The 18798-nt window shown below is 41.8% G+C and overlaps 1 protein-coding gene and 1 long non-coding RNA gene across 6 annotated transcripts in view; one reads left to right on the top strand and one right to left on the bottom strand.

Moving 5' to 3' along the window:
• Window positions 1-18798, top strand: part of STARD13 (StAR related lipid transfer domain containing 13) — a 284737-nt gene that overhangs the window by 126333 nt on the left and 139606 nt on the right. Inside the window, exon 1 of one of the 5 annotated variants that reach the window (XM_063149153.1) lies at window positions 18005-18145. The exons of the other annotated variants lie outside the window; for them this stretch is intronic. Coding sequence (XP_063005223.1) covers window positions 18022-18145 — 124 coding nt within the window. The 5' untranslated portion in view covers window positions 18005-18021. Of the gene's footprint in view, window positions 1-18004; window positions 18146-18798 lie in introns of those variants that run through there. 5 annotated transcript variants of the gene reach the window in all.
• On the bottom strand, window positions 4648-18798 carry LOC134414498 (uncharacterized). The gene is made up of 3 exons (XR_010026758.1): window positions 18651-18798; window positions 6742-6960; window positions 4648-5566 (listed from the first exon to the last, which is right to left on the bottom strand). It is a non-coding gene; the product is annotated as an uncharacterized LOC134414498 (long non-coding RNA).

Genomic DNA, 18798 nt, shown 5'->3' with positions numbered 1-18798 from the left:
CATTCTGTCATTACTCCAGCTATAAAAGTTTATCCAAGATGAAAACCTGACCTTAAATAACTGGAGAAAATAAAACATCCTTATCCAATGATCCCGTGCACTTACTAGAAAGCAGAGCAGGGTCACTTTGACATGTTTCCAGCACAAAGTGGAGGTGCTGGCTTTGGACTGAAAAATGAACAGGCTGTTTTCCTAAAGAGTGAAAGTAAACTACTGAATAAACCCAGCTGTTTGGTGACCTTGGCCTCTTAACTAGTTATGCTCTGTGTTGCTCAAATTAGAAGCAGGTAGAGTTGGTGTTTGTCCTGCAGACAGTGCATCAGAGGGTCATTTCATTTGGCTCCAGTTCTAACTTTTCTGCAGTGCCAGTTTGGCTTCCAAAATTAGGCAGTGAGATTGCCTCTTCCATTTCATAATCAGAAATTATAGAACAAAGCCTTTTTTTGTTCTTGTAAAAAGGCAAATCTTTGCTAGTCAGCTCTTACTGATGTATTGGAGTAGTTGAGGGCAGGGATCTTCTGCTCTCAAAAGCAAGAGGAAAATGAGATATTGCTGTTTCTCAAAAAAAACTGCACAAAACAGCCAGGTATAGATTAGAAATTTATATGTTTACTGTTCTAGTATGTGAATTATACACAAAAACTTGATTCATTAAGAAGTACTCTGAATTTTATATAAGACATTTGTAAAGCAATAAAGCAGCAATGTATAAAAATATTTTATACCCATGCAACTACTCAATGTCATTCTAAATATCTTTTCCTAATTCTCTGCTCCATGGTTCTTTCTGTGATTTTGATTTTTAGTCAACATTTTAAATAAGAAAGAAAAATACTGAAAATAGAGATGATAAATATTAAAAATAATATCTAGTTTATAATTGTACAAAATATAGGTCATTTCAGAATGAATATATTATAAATACTTTTCCTAAGTCAGTTTGGTTACAGCTTGGACTCCTAAGGACAGCTGAACACTAAGCAGCTGGTAGAGGAGCTTGGGTTTGTAACAACTCGAGATGTGACAGGAACCTTGCTGTAAGAGGTGATCTAATTCAGATTGATAAATTGCTCTAAAGTTCCACCTCTGTTGGAATTAGGTGGTGTTGATTTCCAGCAACTAAGTTCATGGAGACACAGGATTCTTGAGTCATATTTTTCTTTGACTGAACAATTGCCTGACAAAGGTTGCAGACAGACAGCCATATTCAGCTCCTTTGCTCGTGAGCAGCCAACTTGTTTTAAACTGGGGGCTTCCAAGAGTCGTGGCAGAGACCACATTTTGCCATTTAACATTTATTCCAAAATCAACAAATGCCTGGAAAATTTTCACTGAATAATAATAATTTAAAAGTATATTTGTTTTTTGTTTCAATTAGACCTTTCCCTCAGACCCCTCTGATAGCCACAATGCAAATTATGTCCTTGTGTTTTATTTCCTGTGCAAGACATAACTGCAAAAGTTTGAAGGTTAGACAATTTTTTACCAATGTTAAAGTATACAAGCAGCAAAATAAACCTTTAGCTTTTTATTGTGCTAACTAAGCATTAAAGCTCAGAGACACACACAAACAAAGAATAATCTAAATGGTAGGAAGCTTTTGTCTTCACAGAAAGCATTTCTAATGGATAGCAGTTCCAACAGTTTTAGTGTTTCCTATTAGAAAACATTTACATTGCAACAATTCTTTAGGTTCAGTTTTTGTTATTTAACTCTTTAGTATCAGTGCCTAAGGATTAATGTTTAAGGTTTTGTGCTGCATCAGAGTGACATGCATCATCTCTCTGAACGGCTCAGCACAGAAGATGGATTTTGCACTGATTCTTTGTTTGCAAGTCAGGCAGGAAAACACAGAGAAAAGCTTCTGGCTAGAACATACTGCAGAGTATTTGGGACAATAAAGAAATCAAACAAAGCAGTCAGCTTCTGGACTTTTGCAACATAGGACCTTTTGTGGGGCTGCAGTCAGGCCATGCCACTGTTCCCTGCTATTGAACAGCCTGCCGTGGTGCAGGCTCTGCTCAGAGGTGGTGGCCATGGCTCAAGGACACACGGACACAAGGACACCTCCTCTCCTGTGAGCTACAATGTCTGTGCAGCTGTCACTGGCTGTGAGCAGAGGCACCTCCTCCACTTCCATGAGCACCATGGAACTGTGGCTCATGCCAGGACTGAGCACAGGACCTCCAGGCATGAGCCTCAGCAGCTTGCCGTGGGGTAATGACTGCATTAATTGGAAGGAAGTAATCACTGCATAAGCCTCTCCCTAAATATAGTGGGACCACTAGAGGAGGACAAAGAGCTATGTAGTGTTGGTGTCAACTACTCAGAAACAGGAGCCTTTTTAGAAGGCTTCTCAGCTGAAAACCATCCAGTCTCTGCCCTTCCTGTTCTCTGTATTTAATTCCACCCAGGCCAGCAAGTTGCTATGACAGAAATGCACATATAGATGCTGGTATTTATTGAGTGCTCAGCACAAGGCATAAACAAATTAGTAAATTCCACCATGCTGTCAAGGCACCACTGAAATGCAGCCAGAGGAGGAGACTGGGGCTGCATATGAATATAAAAGACATACCAAAGCCATCCCATATATCATTCCATTGCATACAATGGCGTCTGTCAGTTGTGATCTTGGCTCTGTGTCTTTATGAAGGCAGAGCAATTGGAAAGGCAATTTCAAGAAAACAGATGGCCAAAAGGTTGCTTTTCAAGTGGGTATTATTAAGTGGATCTGAATCTGCTATTCCAGCCTTCGTAAAGTGTAGGCTTTTGACATAGAGTTTGGGAAGGTAATGGCTGTAGGTTTTTATTTTATATTTATTTATCTTGGATATATACCTACCCTGGAATATTTCTTGGTTTCCAAAGACACTGTTATATAAGGTTTCTATGATTTAACTCTGAGAAGTAAACTGATTCTAGCACAGAATCTTGCAGGTATATCCTATAGAAATTTAGGGATTTTTTTTTTTTTTTGTAGAGTGAAACTCTATGCCAGTTGCAGTCACCAGTAACTTTTTGGGATTATACTTAGTCTCTTAATGATGCATTTTTAGCTGTAGAGAAAATTATTTGTATATGTAAAGAAAAAAAATAGCCTCTACTTTTCACAGATTTCAGAATCAAGTAGCTGAGGAAATGGGAGACTCATATATATATATATAATGGGAAATATTATATTTCATAAAATGTATGTAGTTCTTTCAGGAAACTCTTAAAAATGCTGCTTACTTGGATTACTATGCTGCTTACTTGGATTACTAATAAGGTCATTTATTATTTTTAAATTTTTTGAACTGAGGTAGTGACAATTGGCCTCAGGCCCAGAGTAGTGTCCTTGTGAGCACTGTACAGGCAGAATGAAGTCCTTCCCTCACAAACCTTTATAGCCTTACATTATCATGGATCATTTTCATGCAAAAAGGTGACTTAAAACATTTACATTTGTTTCTAATTCAGCATTCAAATAATTTCTCATGGGCTTATTTTCATGCATGTTGGTCCATGAGCTGGTTGGTGTCCAGGTTACAGTCCCCATCCTGCCAGGTGCTCTTTGCTGTGCCATTGATTCATGCTAAGCTTGGCTCCAGGAAGGGCTTGCAGTAGCACTGTGGCTGTATGGAGAGCTTCCACACCTGCTCGTGCGTGCCCAAAAACACCTGAGGGGTCAGCATTGGCTCAGCCAGCTGCAGCTCAAGGCTTCTTAGTGCAGAAAAGTCAGAGAATAAGTGTCTTTGGGAAGTTGGTAATTCACTTCTGTCAAAGACAAATAGAAGGGTCTGGGTTACAAAATAGGAGGGAGAGATTCAGAGAATAATTTCTTCTGTGCTTGCTTCCCAAAGCAGTGAAGAAGGTATATGGAGAGAAGTAATTATAACATCCCCCAGCCAACTGGTCTTTTTCCAGCCTTCCCCAGAATTAAGCAATTACTTCCCCAGAAGTAAATGCTTTACTGTCCCTGCCAGGACTCCATCAAGAAAAGCCACAAATTTTGATTTCCAGGCTTTTTGAGTAGGCAAAGCAGGTATAAGGCCACAGTTACTTTGTCATCACTCTTTGTCATCACTCTTTGTCATCACTAGCAGTGTACTGATATTGAGATCTGTTTGTTTGATAAATATATAGCACATAAAGTTAGCCATTACTTTCACACACTTTTCTTGTCTGCTGACCAACACATAGTCAAAATCTTCAATTTACACCTCTCTGGACTCTAATGTGGTAAGAAAAAAGTAAGATGAGTTTCCAAAGTTAAAATAAACTTCCGGTTTATATTTCTACCTATTTATAAGGCAGACAGAAAGGATGCATTACACTCCATGGCTGGATGATGTATTGGAGAACTCAATATATTCAGTAGCATAGTTTAAAGTGCACCTTTTCATTTGTTGCTCTTGTTGCCGTGATACTCTTCTATGACCCCATATTTCTTGATTTTTTATAACAACAACCTTATAGGGATGACATCCAGAGTATTAAGCTACACCTAGGTGAGTGTACACAGAAATATGTGAGAGTGTCTCTAATTTGCTCTGATGTATATATGATACATATATGTAAGTATAGTATACAGTGCTTCCTTGGGTATTGATAAACCTTGTGTCTTGTGAGGGCTCAGAAGGAAATAAATTTACTGTGCAAGTGTTCATTTGAAACAGCTACACTTTATTCTTAAACAACAAAATTTGGATGGGAAGAGAGGAGTTCTTTCCAGTGGTTTTGTTCCCTTGGGTTTGATCCTTCTTGTAGCAGAGCCTGGCACAGTGTCCTTGGTGATGTCAATGGAAGCCAAGTGGAGCAATGGAGTACAGGAGTTCTGGGCTGCAGGGCTGTCAGGCATGAATTGCTGTCCTTTGGAAATGGCAGAGCCACCTCTGTTTACAGCACTAGGTTTATGTCATCAGTATTCTTTTAGATGTCACAGAGAAGCTGCTCCTGGGTTCTGGCAGGAAGCACTCCCCCACACCCACTTCAGACTTCTTCTCTTTGCCTGCTCTCCTGTGAGCAAAAGCTCTGTCAAGAAAGCACCTTTATTTGGGGCAGGAACAGAGGCAGCTGATACTCAGCTAGTTATTTTGATTGCCTGGCTGGTAGGGGTTGGGGGAACAGATAATGTCAAGATTTCCTCTGCATTCCAGATCTGTTTTCCTCCTACGGTTAGCAGGCGGCGAGTGTGACTTTTCCCACTCAGCTTTTCCCACAGTCAGTAAGACTTATCTGACAACGCAGTTAGTGTCAACTGTCCAAAACTAACTAGGAGATATCTTCCTTTCACCACTCCTCTGCGGTTATTGCTTATCAATGTCACTCTCCAGCTTAAATGACTGGTTAATTTACAGACATACTGAGACAAATTCACGTCTGTTGCAGCTTCAGTGGGCTCAGTGGAGTTACGCTGTTTGGCCGTAGGTGTCTGAAAAGCACAAGTGCTAGGAACGTGATACTAACAGAAACAAGAACATTGCAACAGTCAAAACAAAAAGGAAGCCCTGAGCCTTGGCAGGATGCCCATTTCAGATTTCAGAGTGTGATCCAACAAGGTGTTCATGTTTTACAGCTCGTGCTGCAAGAGAAAAGTTGTTATTCAACAGCAAAACAATTCCTACATCTCCACATCAAAACATAGCCCATGTTAAAAAGCAACGAAGGAAGAAACAAGTTACAGGCTTTCAGAACACAAATTCTATTGAGAATCATGATGAATTTGCTTTTAGATCTATTAGAGACTTTGAAAAGACTAGAGTGAAACTGAAACACACTCAACCTGAGATTTTCAAATGAGTCTAAAAGGGTGAAATACTACTAGGATTCTACAGAAACAGGAAATGTGAGATGGAATTGATACCTCCAGCTTTACCTCCAGTCCAAGATGGCTTTCTTAGAACCTCTTCTGTAACTGGGGTAGAGATGCTTTTTTAAATTGTAACATCTTTTTCAGCTAGATCAAGTCCTGCTCCATAGACCTACTGTAGCACCTCTTCTAGACAGTTGGTTTGGGATGGAATGAGATATCCTCTCAAGGACATGTGTTTCCAACCCCCCTTCCAATCTCCCTCAATTCTCTTTTAACAGTGGGTGTCCAAAATTCAAGGAAGGGAAATCTGTTGCTTTTGAAATTTTATTAACATTTCTCTTTCACAGATGAAGTTAAAATGAATGAAGTACAAACCCAAGCATTCTAAAGTTAACTGGGTTAATTCTGTTAACCTGGACTAGCAGTGCAAACAGAGATCGTTCCATGCAGAGCACTTTGTTCATTGCTGTGCTCACTCCTCTACACCATGCACAAATACCTCATACTGTTTTTTCTGTGATAGACTTCTGGACTCCCCTGTATTTATTCCCTTTCTCTACATTTTCTTCTTTGCAAAATCCAGTTTTAGTTTTCCTCCTTACCACTATTTAGTTTCTTCTTATAGTCCCAGCCATTTTAGAGTCTGATTACTGTCCTGCTTATGATGCCTTCCCTTCCCTTCCCTTCCCTTCCCTTCCCTTCCCTTCCCTTCCCTTCCCTTCCCTTCCCTTCCCTTCCCTTCCCTTCCCTTCCCTTCCCTTCCCTTCCCTTCCCTTCCCTTCCCTTCCCTTCCCTTCCCTTCCCTTCCCTTCCCTTCCCTTCCCTTCCCTTCCCTTCCCTTCCCTTCCCTTCCCTTCCCTTCCCTTCCCTTCCCTTCCCTTCCCTTCCCTTCCCTTCCCTTCCCTTCCCTTCCTTCTGCCCTTCCTGTTGGCTCTATTCCATACCTCTGAGCTGTCCAGAGCATCTTACTCCTCCGTGGCTCTCAGTGAAATGGACAAATGGTTCTGCAAGGTCTCTAAACCCATGTATAATACATCTTCTCCATCCTTGCAATCAAAACAAGTCCTTGCTTTTCTTTCTGCTGGTTAATGGCCACACCATGGTCCATCATTGCATCACCCATGGGTTATGTCCTCTTGGCTGGCTGGGGATTGGCCACCTTTCTGGGTAATAACAAGCAAGGTTTAAAAACTGAGGACCAAAAGCTGAAATTCCAGATTCCTGTTTATATTCCTAGATGATGACTTGTAACCACATCTAAAAATTGGAAAGGAACTTACACTCTAAGACTTAGGGGCACAGTTTATAAAACCATGAAATTTTTGTGCCTGAACAGAATATTTCCTTAACGCCTTTTCCTTAACAGACTTAATGCTTGGATGTGAGTCCATTCTGGAATCTTTTTTGCAAATAAGAGACAAAGAAATTTCCACTGTGAGAAATGGAGCTAATCATGGAAGTGCTGGGACACATTCATCAGGTTCAGCTGTCCAAGGCTGATAAAATGATACCCATTTTTAAAGGTGAATAAAAGTCATTGTGGGCAACAAAAATAATTACTGCTTCCCACATTAATTATCATATGTTTCTGAAAATAACAAAGCAATCTATAACATTCCCAAATGAGAATACAGATGTAGGATCCAGTATGGATTTGTAAAAAGAAAAAGGAAGCTGGTTTTGCACAGAAAAACAGGAAGAGATAAAACTTATCTTGGCTTTCAAAACTAATATTGCAGAGATATTCAAAACAGAGATGAAAAAATGTGAGAAATCAGTGTGGGAAGCAAATTTTGGTCATAAAACATAAACTTCATAAAAGATCCAAAGACACATAAATTGAACTTGTCAGTTTTCAGAATAAAGAGAGGCTAATAATAGGTTGCCCAAAGGATTTTACTAGGGCAAGTATCATTTAAAGCTTGATTATCTTGACAAGTGAGTGAACAGATGGCAAAATCTGTAGCAAATGCAAGATTTCCTAGGGTTCTGAGGATTAGAAAGATTTCTGAATACCAAATTCAAATCACCAAAACAAGGTGATTTGACAACCTCAGTGAAGATGGGATTTCAATTTACCGAAGTGTGAGGTAATGTTCAGGAATGATTTGAAGTGTTCACTGATACTGCATACTTAATGAAGTGTTACCAGCTCAGAAAAATATCTAGGCAGCATTATGGACAGCTTAATTAAAACTGCTCTGTGAAAACAGCTGTTCAATTTGCAGCACTAGTTGTGAGAGCAAATAAAACACTGATTTATATGAAGTATAAAAAACAGCATTGATATTATTATAATGTAATCATGTAAATTCAGGGAACTATATTACAGTGATGCCCACCATCATCAACATTACAAAAATGTCTACAAAAATAAACATTCAGAGAAGTCAGTGAAGGATGGTAAGCAGGGGAGATAGAATCATTTTACTTGCCTCATGAAAAAATGTGGCACTAAATTCCTATTCACCTTCATAAGGATATCCAATATATGCAATATTCAGAAGCAGCAGCACACTCTCTGTGCTGGAATCTTTTCCCCTATTAATGAGGATCATCAAATCAGCAAGAAGTGGAGGGCTTTATGTTCATGTATGCTTAATAAACATGGTAAGAGTACCCATACTAGATGAAAATTTCCAGTGAAGGATATGGCAATTTTTGCAGTTACTTCATCAAATGAATAACTTCATTATTAATGTGAGACTGTCACTAGTGTTTGGTTTAAATTGTGGTGTTGGTTTGTTGGGGTTTTTTTACGAATTATTAGGGTACTTCTTTTGGGGAACTAGTGGTTGGTTTAAATTGTGGTGTTGCTTTGTTGTTTTTTTTTTTAAGAATGATTAGAGTACTTCTTTTGGGAATGGAGGGTGTCCCTGGTAATTATTGAAAAGACCCTAAGTTTCAGCATTTCTGCATTAAAAGGGTAATTTATACTTGTGCAAAGCAAAGTAAGAGCCTATTACTACTTTCTAGTAGCACATACAACCTATTTTGCATTTATCTTGCCCAGCTATAAAAGATAAGCTATAGGACAGGAAAGAGGTGGATAACCCCAAATCTACTTAAGTCCTAAAGAAGGATAATGTTTCCCAGTTGAAACAGTTTTCTTTTTGACTTGACTGGCAGCAGTGAAGTACTTTAAATCATTTTAAAACTATTTAGCAACATTTCAGAATAGAAATAGGGAATAACCTCCAGTATGAGTCAGAAATAGAGTGGTTTTTGGTTTCCATATTTACTTCTGACACTTTTTTTTGCCTTTGGCATTGACAGTCACATATTTTTAGGGCCTGAACTCTGAAAGCATGTATCTGATAAATTTGATCAAACCAAGGATTACTTAATATAAATGTTCTCTGTCAGGTAAATTAACTGATCTTCTGTCTCAAAAGCTATCACTGTGGTAAGATCCTGTTGAGTTATAATCCCTTTAGCACCTATTCTCCTAGCAATTTGCATGGGTTTTTGTAATGTAAATGAGTCAAAATATTCCCTGAAATGTAGAACAATCTCAAGTAATTACTGCTGAACAGATTTGTGTCAACCCAAAATGACAAAAAGGTGTTGGAATGAATCTGCATGACAGTAGCATAAGTAAACAAGATGAGCAACAGCTGTACCTGCAGCACTGTAAAGGTCATCATCTCTAGGAACTGATTTCACTAGAAGTCATTGCAATACTGAAAAAATGAACTCTGGAACCAGCAATACATACAAGCAAAGTAAAAACCTTTTCTTGCTTCCTGGAATAGTCCTGATTGCATATCTCCTTCATTTGCATGGCTTTTAAATAAAGTCAAGGAGAAATGTCTTGATGGAGTCTCAAAAAAGTGCCTGTTAATAAGAGGGGGATCAGGCCAGCTGAATACAGTGTTTCAGGAGGAGCTGAAGCCTGCTCTGTTCTTTTTGGAATCACCTTTTCAAGTAATTATAAATAAAAAAGATGGTGCTTTCTGGCAGGCAAGGGGTGGCACACTCAGTAGAGAGCTGTGACTGTGATCTCTGTCATCATTCTGGTCACATCAGTGTACACAGCAGCAGGTGATGGGGAAACACCTCCTTAAGGTCTCTCTACCTTTCGTATGCTTGGCCAAGTACAGAGCAGTCCCTGCTACTGCCTTCTTGGGAATTAAGTTGCTTTACAATGTACCATTTTCAATCCAAAAGAGAAAAGAAAAATATATTTTCTAGCTTTCTCCCATAGTCTTTGATGTTACTGTTTATATAATAGTAATTTAATGTCACTATTAAAATTCAGTTATGTGAAAAGCGCATGAGTGCATAGCTAAGATCTTTTGCCTCTTGCATGCAGAAATTGGAGCCTATTTGGAAGACTACAAAAAGCTGTGCTTTAATTTCTCACAGGTGAGTTCTGTTACATAGACTGTAATTCTCTAGCACCACATCACTGCTCCTATAAAGTCTGCTGCCTACTTTGCAGTGGTACCTTATGGCTTACCTCTCTGAGCATATGTAGTATAGTCCACATAAAAATATGACACAGTTTGGTTTCCAACATAATGAATGTTGAATGAAATTATGCCATTATGCAAACTCCCTTACATGCAGTAGGCAGGACGAGTACGAGCAAAAATACTAAGGTGAAGGACCTACAAATTTGTTGTCACAAGTACTTTTTAGACTTGCAACTCATAGCTATGCTTTTGCCTCCCTGATTATAGGAAGTGCTATTGGACATCATTTGGTAACTTTTTTCCCTGAAGCTTTCTGTAATGGTTTCAAGGGCAGTACTACAGGCCTCTGTTTTTCAAGCAAAAAAACCCTCAGCAACTCAAAGTAAACCTTTCTCTACATTGCTCTAAAAACTGAAACTGCAGTTGTTACTGCTGACTTGTTAATATAACACAGACATGGACATTTCCTGGTTACTGTAAACACTGAAATGCTTTTGGAGTTAATGGAATACAGGTGCTGCCTGACACTACCAAAATGTTCTCACAGAAACAGGGATATTTTTGAACATAAAGAGCTGCAGATCCACCTAGTCCAGCCCCTTCTCCACAGCATGAATATCCTGCTTCTCAGTGGGAATACCCAGATATGTTAAATGTCATGAAACAGGCATTCTTCCTAAGCTTAAGCTCCTTTATACTCCCAGGAATGGCTGTACCACTCAGCCTGCTGGAACAGAGAGTTCTGTAATGCCAGAGCTGGGTGATGGAGTGGGCTTAGGCAGGCTCTGAGGCGGCTGGGAAACCTTCCCAATGGAGCTGTGGGAAATGATGCTTACAATCGAATCGTCACCAGCCTTCACTTCAAATGAGATTCAGGCAATACTGTGGACAGACAATTAGCCCTTCTTTATTGTGGAATCAAGAAGAAATTTAAAATCAGCTTTAGTGATTCAAGATCCTGTAGAACAGTTGAGGTTAATAGGGATTGGCTTGGGCCCCAGCCAAATTTTGATTCTGGCCATTCTATACTTCCTACCTGAAATTCTATCCCCTACTGCAACTGGCCACAACACTCTTTATTTACTGGCCAAAAACATGAGTGCCATTGCTTTTTAATTCTACCAAATGTATACATTTAAAATCTGTTAAACAAGTTTAAATAGTAGTAGTTGTGTGGCCAGTGATGGAGGTTGCAATATACTGATGCTTGGCAATATGCTGCCATCAGTCAGTAGCCTGATTACTCAAAAGGTGTGTGTGCAGAGAAGTGTTTGCGTATCTGAAAAAAAGTTCTTACTCTCACAAGTAAATTCGTTTGGGGAACAATTTGCTTGCATTGTTGTTAGAACCTGCTGTCAAGACTGATCATGTTTTCCTGTGTAATCCAGGAGAGTTATAAAAAAAAGAAAGAGAAAAAGCTCCCAGGTCTCTGAACCAATATCCTGCTATGGTGTGTGCTAAATTGCCATTGACTGCTGCAAGGCAAGGCTTTTTTACACAAATGTTCCAATTATTTCTACTGTGATGGTAATAACAGTTGGAAGTTTAGAAAAGAAAAATTAAAAATTGTTGCTTAGACAAGGTCCCAATACAATATTAAGGAAATGAACACTTTGAGAGCAAAGAAAGATGTAGTTTAAAACAATATATTTTTGTCAAGTGACTGAAGAGGGGGAGAAAATCAGACACCAGAAGCTGAAATGAGAAGAACAGGGGCAATATTCTGTGCTGAGACATTTTGTGTTTCAACATAGCTGCTCCCTTATTCAAGGGCATTAATCACTTCAAAATTTCAAGCTCAGCTCCAGTAAAAAACCAATGCATCTACACATATAAAATGTAGTTCACTTTCCCAGTTGCTTAATCATTGAAGCATTGGCTATTTCTACAGAGACTGGCTTTGCTCAGCACAAGACTTCATATCTTCAATGTAATATATTTTAAAGATGTCCACAGAGCATCTTACGAAAGGAAGTGAAAGTTTATTGGCACTTGGTTTGTTTTGTCCATTCCTCTCGTCTGTTATCTGAGAAATGTGCAAGGGCTCTTGTGGCTGCAATTCTTCAGGATTTCAGCTGAAGCATCAGCTTGGTTGTCTGCTGTTCCATAGAAGTGCCTTGTTTACTCAGGGGGCAATCCATCCAATCATCATTTGAACCACAGCTGCCTCCCTCTTCCCTTCTTCACCATTCTCATATAACAGGAGGTATGTTATATATCTGTTATATATGCTATATATGTTATATATAACAGATGTATAACATATCTCCTGTCACACAGGACCTTCTCCTGGAGTTTATAATGTCCTGTGACAATTTAGACTGTCTTAGTACAAGAGACTGGAGAGGTAGAGGAGTTATTAAAAATAACCTGCAAGAGCTAGATATAAGCAGAATGCAAGATGGAGAGAAATGTGCACATTAAAGCTGGCCAGAATGTGAAAACCCTGCTGAGTTAAACCCAAAAAACCCCATTTATTTTCCAGAAACATATATGATTTCTCTTAATTTTTATTCTTTAAGAAACAATGGATTTTGTCAGGAGGAGGTTTCCAGGTGAAAATTTTTGATTGCTGTAGAAAAAAAAAAATTTCATCCCACATTTACCATTTCACTTTTGTTCCCATTTACTCTGCCTTGATAGACACAATCTGGTCTATTGCATTGCATCCCAAATGCAAACACCCTGGCAGTTCTCTCTATCACTGCTCATCGCAGCTCATCCTGCCTTTATGGTGCATCAAGTAGAGGCGGCTTGACTGAAGTCTGAAGACCCTTCCCTTGCCTCACCTATGTGTTCAATATTAAAAGCTTTCTCCCCACAGCCTGTTTGTGTACAGGATCCCAGCTTTTGCTGTCTACTCATTATGTTTTCAAATACACATTTGCATGCCTTTGTTAAAAATGCCCCTCGTTCTTGAAAGTTGGTCCTCTGAATATATAAAGATACCACATTAACCTCCTTGGAGACCCTCTTGCTAACTCACTTTGCACCAGTGCTTCCAGACACTATTCTGATGTGCCAGAAGTACCAGCAGTTACTACTCTGGCCAGTTCTATTTCTCTCTCATACTCCACCCTTCCTACCCCAATCAGGTCTTCTCTCCATCGGTGTCCTGTTTTATATTTAGTTTGCAATCTCCTGAGGGCAAAGATTGAACTTTAGCTCCATCCAGTTTTTGCTTCCAAGCACTTCGAGAAAACAATTTGTTATTAATAATAACAACAATAAAGTATCATCCTTTGTATGAACAGAATTAAAGCTTAATTTCCCCCCATGCCCTCCATGCCTGTTCTCGCAAGGGAGAGGGAGCACAGTCAAACAGCAGACACTTTGTTACTGTAGTCTGTATCTGAGCGTACTTAGAGTCTGTTCACAGTGAATACTGCAAGAAGTTCCATTTATTTCAGCATTAATCATTGTGAACAAAAGTGAAAGAATTTGGCCCCCACTAATGAAAGCCAGCAGTGCTCTGCTGTTGGCAAAGTGCAGAGCAACCCTTTCCCAGAGATTCACAAAGCTGAAATGAAGTAGGATGAACTTATGGGTGCCAATCTCTTGATAAATCAGAAAAGAGTGAAACTAATATATGACTTGTTCTCATTAAAGCTACCTCAAAATTATGATAATTTGTATATGTAAATTAAAAAAAAAAAAACAAGGAGAGAGTGCCAGGGCACAAGCTAGAACATTTTGTCCTCATTCACAGTGATTCTTATTTTTCTCTATTCAAAATTCAAAATATTTGTTTGTTTACTTAGATGTCAAAGAGGACACCTACTCATATGCCCTTGGTGCTTTTCACATAACTTCAACCACAGAATTAGTATGAAATTCACCCGAGTCTGCTGTTAGGAAAACAAGCAATGGAAAACCTCAAATCTTTTCTTCCCTTCCAGTGGTAACCCAGACTTACAACATCCCACTCAGACCATTTAAGCTGTGATAGAAAACAAATTCCAGAGCTCTAGGACCCCCAAAGAGATAAAGACCACTGCTAAAGTTATAAACATTACTTGATGTGTTTATATCTAGGCTGTCTGAGCTACTATTTGAAGCTACAAAAGCACAGCAACACCATTTTGGGTATCATAAATTTCAAGAATCTTCATTACAGTCAGTTCTTGAAGAATGAAATTAACTATAAAATTTGGCATTGCACTTATTAGCATCAGACCACATAATTGATCTTGTAGATCCTGTAATTTCCTCTTTGCTTTAGTATTACTTTCTAAGAGATACCAGGGTAAGGAGCCTGTGTCCTCTAAACAGCACATAGTAACCAAGGATGCACTCTTCCCACATTTTCCTCCACATGACATATCTTGTTTTGCTCTTCTGCATGTAGGCAAATATTGTGAGGTGATAAAGCTAACAAAAAATCCTGACTCATGATAATTAAAGACAAGAGGGTGGAAAGGAAAGAAGTTGCACTTTTATCATAGTCTTTCAGTAGTTTACAAATGGCAAACCAATATGTAGTCCTGTTTCTCTTTCCTTAGGTCTGATTCTCTTACCAGGTGCATTGGAGTTAGTGTACAGTTACTTTACTAGGACTACATCAGGCTGCATAATGGAATCTGTAACAAATTAAAAACACTCCGCTAATTAGGGGCCAGAATACTACGCTGTGTCAATTAACTTGGTGTTTAATTACCATGGTGATTGGAAGGAGCTATAAATTGCTAAATATAAAATAAGTGTATCAGACTTCTGTGCCACAATGGCATCAGAGCATGGGTACAACTAGTTTAGACATTTCCCCAATATTTTATATGCCTTCAAGATTTAGACAGTACTTTTATTCCTGCCAATATTCTGTTATCAATGAGCAAAGACAAATGTAATATTTCAACTTCTTTTAAGGCAGCTGGGAACTTTCTCCTTTCTCTTCATCATATACAGTGGTTTCATTGCAATTGCTCTGAAAAGAACCATTTTGGCAAGACTAATATCAAGCAGGAAAACTGTATATTCTGTGGAAAATGTGCTTTCCTTTTCTTTCCCCCAGAAATGATAGCCATCTTGTGCTGGATGTCAGAATGTTTCAAGTACTGATCAGCTGGCTACTTATACACTTAACCAACATATGCAAAATGTGTGAGAGACCAGAATTTCACCATCTTGTCAGGTTTTCTAACATTCTAAAAGGAAATTAGGCTTGTTTAACCGATGAATAATTCCTAACATGTACCCTCCTTCAAGCAAAATAGCTCTTATTGTAACTTCTTCTGCAGAATAGCTCTTAGTGTAACTGCTACTATGAGGTGTAATACATCAAAAATACTCGTGATGGTAATTAGACTTCTGAACAGCTGACTATGATTAAAAGCATAAAATAGGAATAGGCCAGTTGCTGCATGAGATGTGTTCTCATTACTCAATAGCACTGTTTTCTTTGGGGAGAAAACTACAATATCTGATCTTGCCTCTGGATTCAGTTTTCCACAATAAAGTACCTGAAATCAGTAAGATTTTTGTCAGTGCCTGCCACAGAGTTTGGTCTAGGCTTGCCAGTTCATTTCTGTTGCTTATTATGAAATACAGCCATATCACTGCAGTTTATCTTAGTAACTGGTGGTGAGATAACATGGGATTAGCAATTGCCACTATCTAGTCACTAATTAGCTGCTTTCAGTAAACCTGGAAGTCTAGGGATATTTTTGATAAAGCGAGATCTTCAAAAATGCTGCAGAAGGGAAGACAATACCTTTTGTTCTATTGCTACATTCTGGCCATCACAGACAGCCACTGAAGAAAGGGATATCTATCTTCCAGACAGGCAGGGCACTCCAAGTTGGTGCATCCAAGTGTGGCTGCCAGAAGAGCACTGCTGAAGGTTGCAGTACTGGCTGACGTTTGTGGGTGGTGACACAGCAGTATGATACAAAACCTTCAAAACTGAGTTTATTATTTCACTTTTAGATTGTCTGTCACGGCTCATCTTTATAGGGCAGCTGAGTACAATATCAGGAATTAATTTCTCATCTCTGCCTGGTTCCTAACTGATAAAAGCCTGTGGCAGTAAACAGGCATAGTAGGTCTTATGTACTGGTAATAGCTGTGTTGGTGAGAGATTAAATAAAGAGAGGCAGAGGTCAGAGGCAGATTTACTGGGCAGAGGAGCTGATTGTAGGAACCGTAATCCTCTCTTCTCCCATTAACATCAGCAGGTGTTTGCTCTGGGTCATGGGATGTGGGAGTATTTACATAATTATGCTGTCTCCCTTCCAGATCTTGGATGCATCCATCCCTGGAAGGCATCCCTTTTCTCAGAAGTGTTTGTCCAGTCATTTGGAGGACATTGGAACTGCAGGCAGAGGAGTGACATACAACATCTGTACAAGTTCTGGACAAGCACAGAGTCTTCACTATATCAGCTAAAATAGAGTAGCTTAAGATGAACCTTTTTAGATGAACCTCTTAAAAGCAGGGACAAAGGAAAACAAATTCACACCACAAAGTAAGCAGAAGACATTATTAACAGTGGTAACATGGAATACATCTGTCTGCTTGCTTTTAGCTTCTGACATTGCAGTAACAGTTTAAATCTAAACAAGAGGGGGATATCGATAATGTTTAACATGACTGCTTCACCTGGCCATGCAGCTCTTTCACAGTAGGGCACTCCCTTGCAGGAACATCAGCCTCTGCTTTACACATCACAAATACTCTGCCAAAAGAGCAAGCAGTAAGTAATTGATTGTGACTAAATGGAATGAAGCGGCCATTGTCCTTCTCAGCTATCAGACTCTCTGCTGGAGGCACATCCAGGATAGGGAAGGGGACACTGTTAAAACAGTATTTCCCAGAGCACAGAAGAAGCAGAGACACAAAATGGTTTTCCTAAATGGGATAAGGGCCCTGCCATTACTTTCTGGCTAGCCTACGGATGAAGAAATCAGGATTCATTTTAGTCTGTGAAGTGTGCAAAAAGTGTCTGCCGGGGTTTAATTTTGAAACCTTTTCAAAAGAGCTTGTAAGAGAAGAAGTCATGCAGGGGGAAGGAGGGGGAGAGTAAGTGGGTGGCTTGCAGAGAAAGTGGGAAAGAAACAGGAGAGGCTGTGTTGTGAGGACTATGGCTTGATCTTGGGTGTAGAGTTGATGAACCTAGGCCTCTGAGAAAGAAACCTAATTTTCTTTCCGCAAAAGTTGAAGCATGGGCAAAGCGCCTATTACAGCCTCCCGTGAAAAAGGCAGCCCGTTGCCAGGCAGGTTTTCTGTCACCTCGTGGCGGGTGACCTGTCCCCGGAGCGGCGTTCGCAGCGCTGGAGCGGCACGGCCGGGGTGCGGCGGGCAGCTCCCGGTCGCTGTCCAGGGAGCGCAGCGGCGGCAGCAGGAGCTGACAGCAGGGCAGCTCCCAAATGGGCCCACGGGCACAAGCGGGGTCACGGAATTTAGGCGCGGGGCCGCGGGACGCGCGGGGTGCCGGTCCGTCGGTGGTGCCCGAGGGCGCGGGGTCCCGGTCAGGGCAGGAGCGGGGCCGGAGCCCGGGGCACCTTCCCCGCCCCGCGGGGGCCGCAGCGCGGGGGAGGACAGGAGGGCGGGGAGCGGCGGGCGCGGGACGGGGCGCTGAGGGAGGCAGCGAGGGAGCGAGGGAGCGAGGCTGGCGGCGGGAGCGCTGCCCCGGGGGCCGGGGCGGGCGGCGCTCAGGTGAAGGAAGGGCCGCCCGCCCGGGGCGGCGGTGACGCGGCTGCGGCGCGGCGGGGCTGCCCCGCGGCCCCGTGTGGGCGCCGCCGCCCGTCCCCGGCGAGGAGAGCGGGCGCGGAGCGGGGCTGCCCGGGGCGGCATGCGGAGCCGCCGAGGATGAGCAGCCAGCGCCGCTCGGCCAAGGCGCAGCTCCGGAGGTCGCTGAGCGAGCAGCTGCGGGACTCCACCGCCAAAGCCTGGGACTTGCTGTGGAGGAATGTCCGGGAGCGGCGGCTCGCAGGTCAGTCCCCGCCGCGCCGCGGCCGCCGCTACCTGCCCGGGGACGCTGAGGGGACGCCCCGGCCCCAGCATGAGGAGGGGTCCCGCTCCAGGAGCACGGCCGGGGGCACCATCTCCGCTGCCGGAGCGGGGAGAGCCCGCGGCTTGGCCGGGCGGGACGGGCACCGGGCGGGCTGGGCTGCGGGCAGGAGCGGGGCAGGCGGGTCGCAGCCCCCGGCCCCTGCAGGCAGCACCTGCCCGGGAACCGGCGGGCAGCGCGGCTGCTCACACACGCATTCGGGCTCGGGGCTAAGCCGCCCCCTCGCTCCGTGTCGGAGGCACCTTCTGAGCGCCTCCGAAACGAAGAGGGTTGGCTTTGCCTCCGGGAAGCAGGCTCACCTGCTCCTCCGATCAGTGTTGTAAGTCTAACCAACCAGGTTGGTTCCTCACAGGGTTTGCTTTGCACAACTCCCAAAGAGAAATGGTCTGTTTCATTTCAGATGCTTCTATAGCTTCAGGTCACCTACCTGCTCTGGCAAACCGGCCTCCTGCAGCTTTTCCATCCCCAGGTGGGGACCAGAAGGGCACAGAGCAGGGCAGGTGCTCTGGGAGGTCGGGTCTCATTTAGAGCGCTGCTATTGCAGCAGCACAGTGGCTTTATGCACACAAGCATAC

This window comes from Melospiza melodia, chromosome 2, assembly GCF_035770615.1.
Source record: "Melospiza melodia melodia isolate bMelMel2 chromosome 2, bMelMel2.pri, whole genome shotgun sequence".
NCBI classification, from domain to species: domain Eukaryota; kingdom Metazoa; phylum Chordata; class Aves; order Passeriformes; family Passerellidae; genus Melospiza; species Melospiza melodia.
This window is presented reverse-complemented; position numbering and strand designations above follow the sequence as displayed.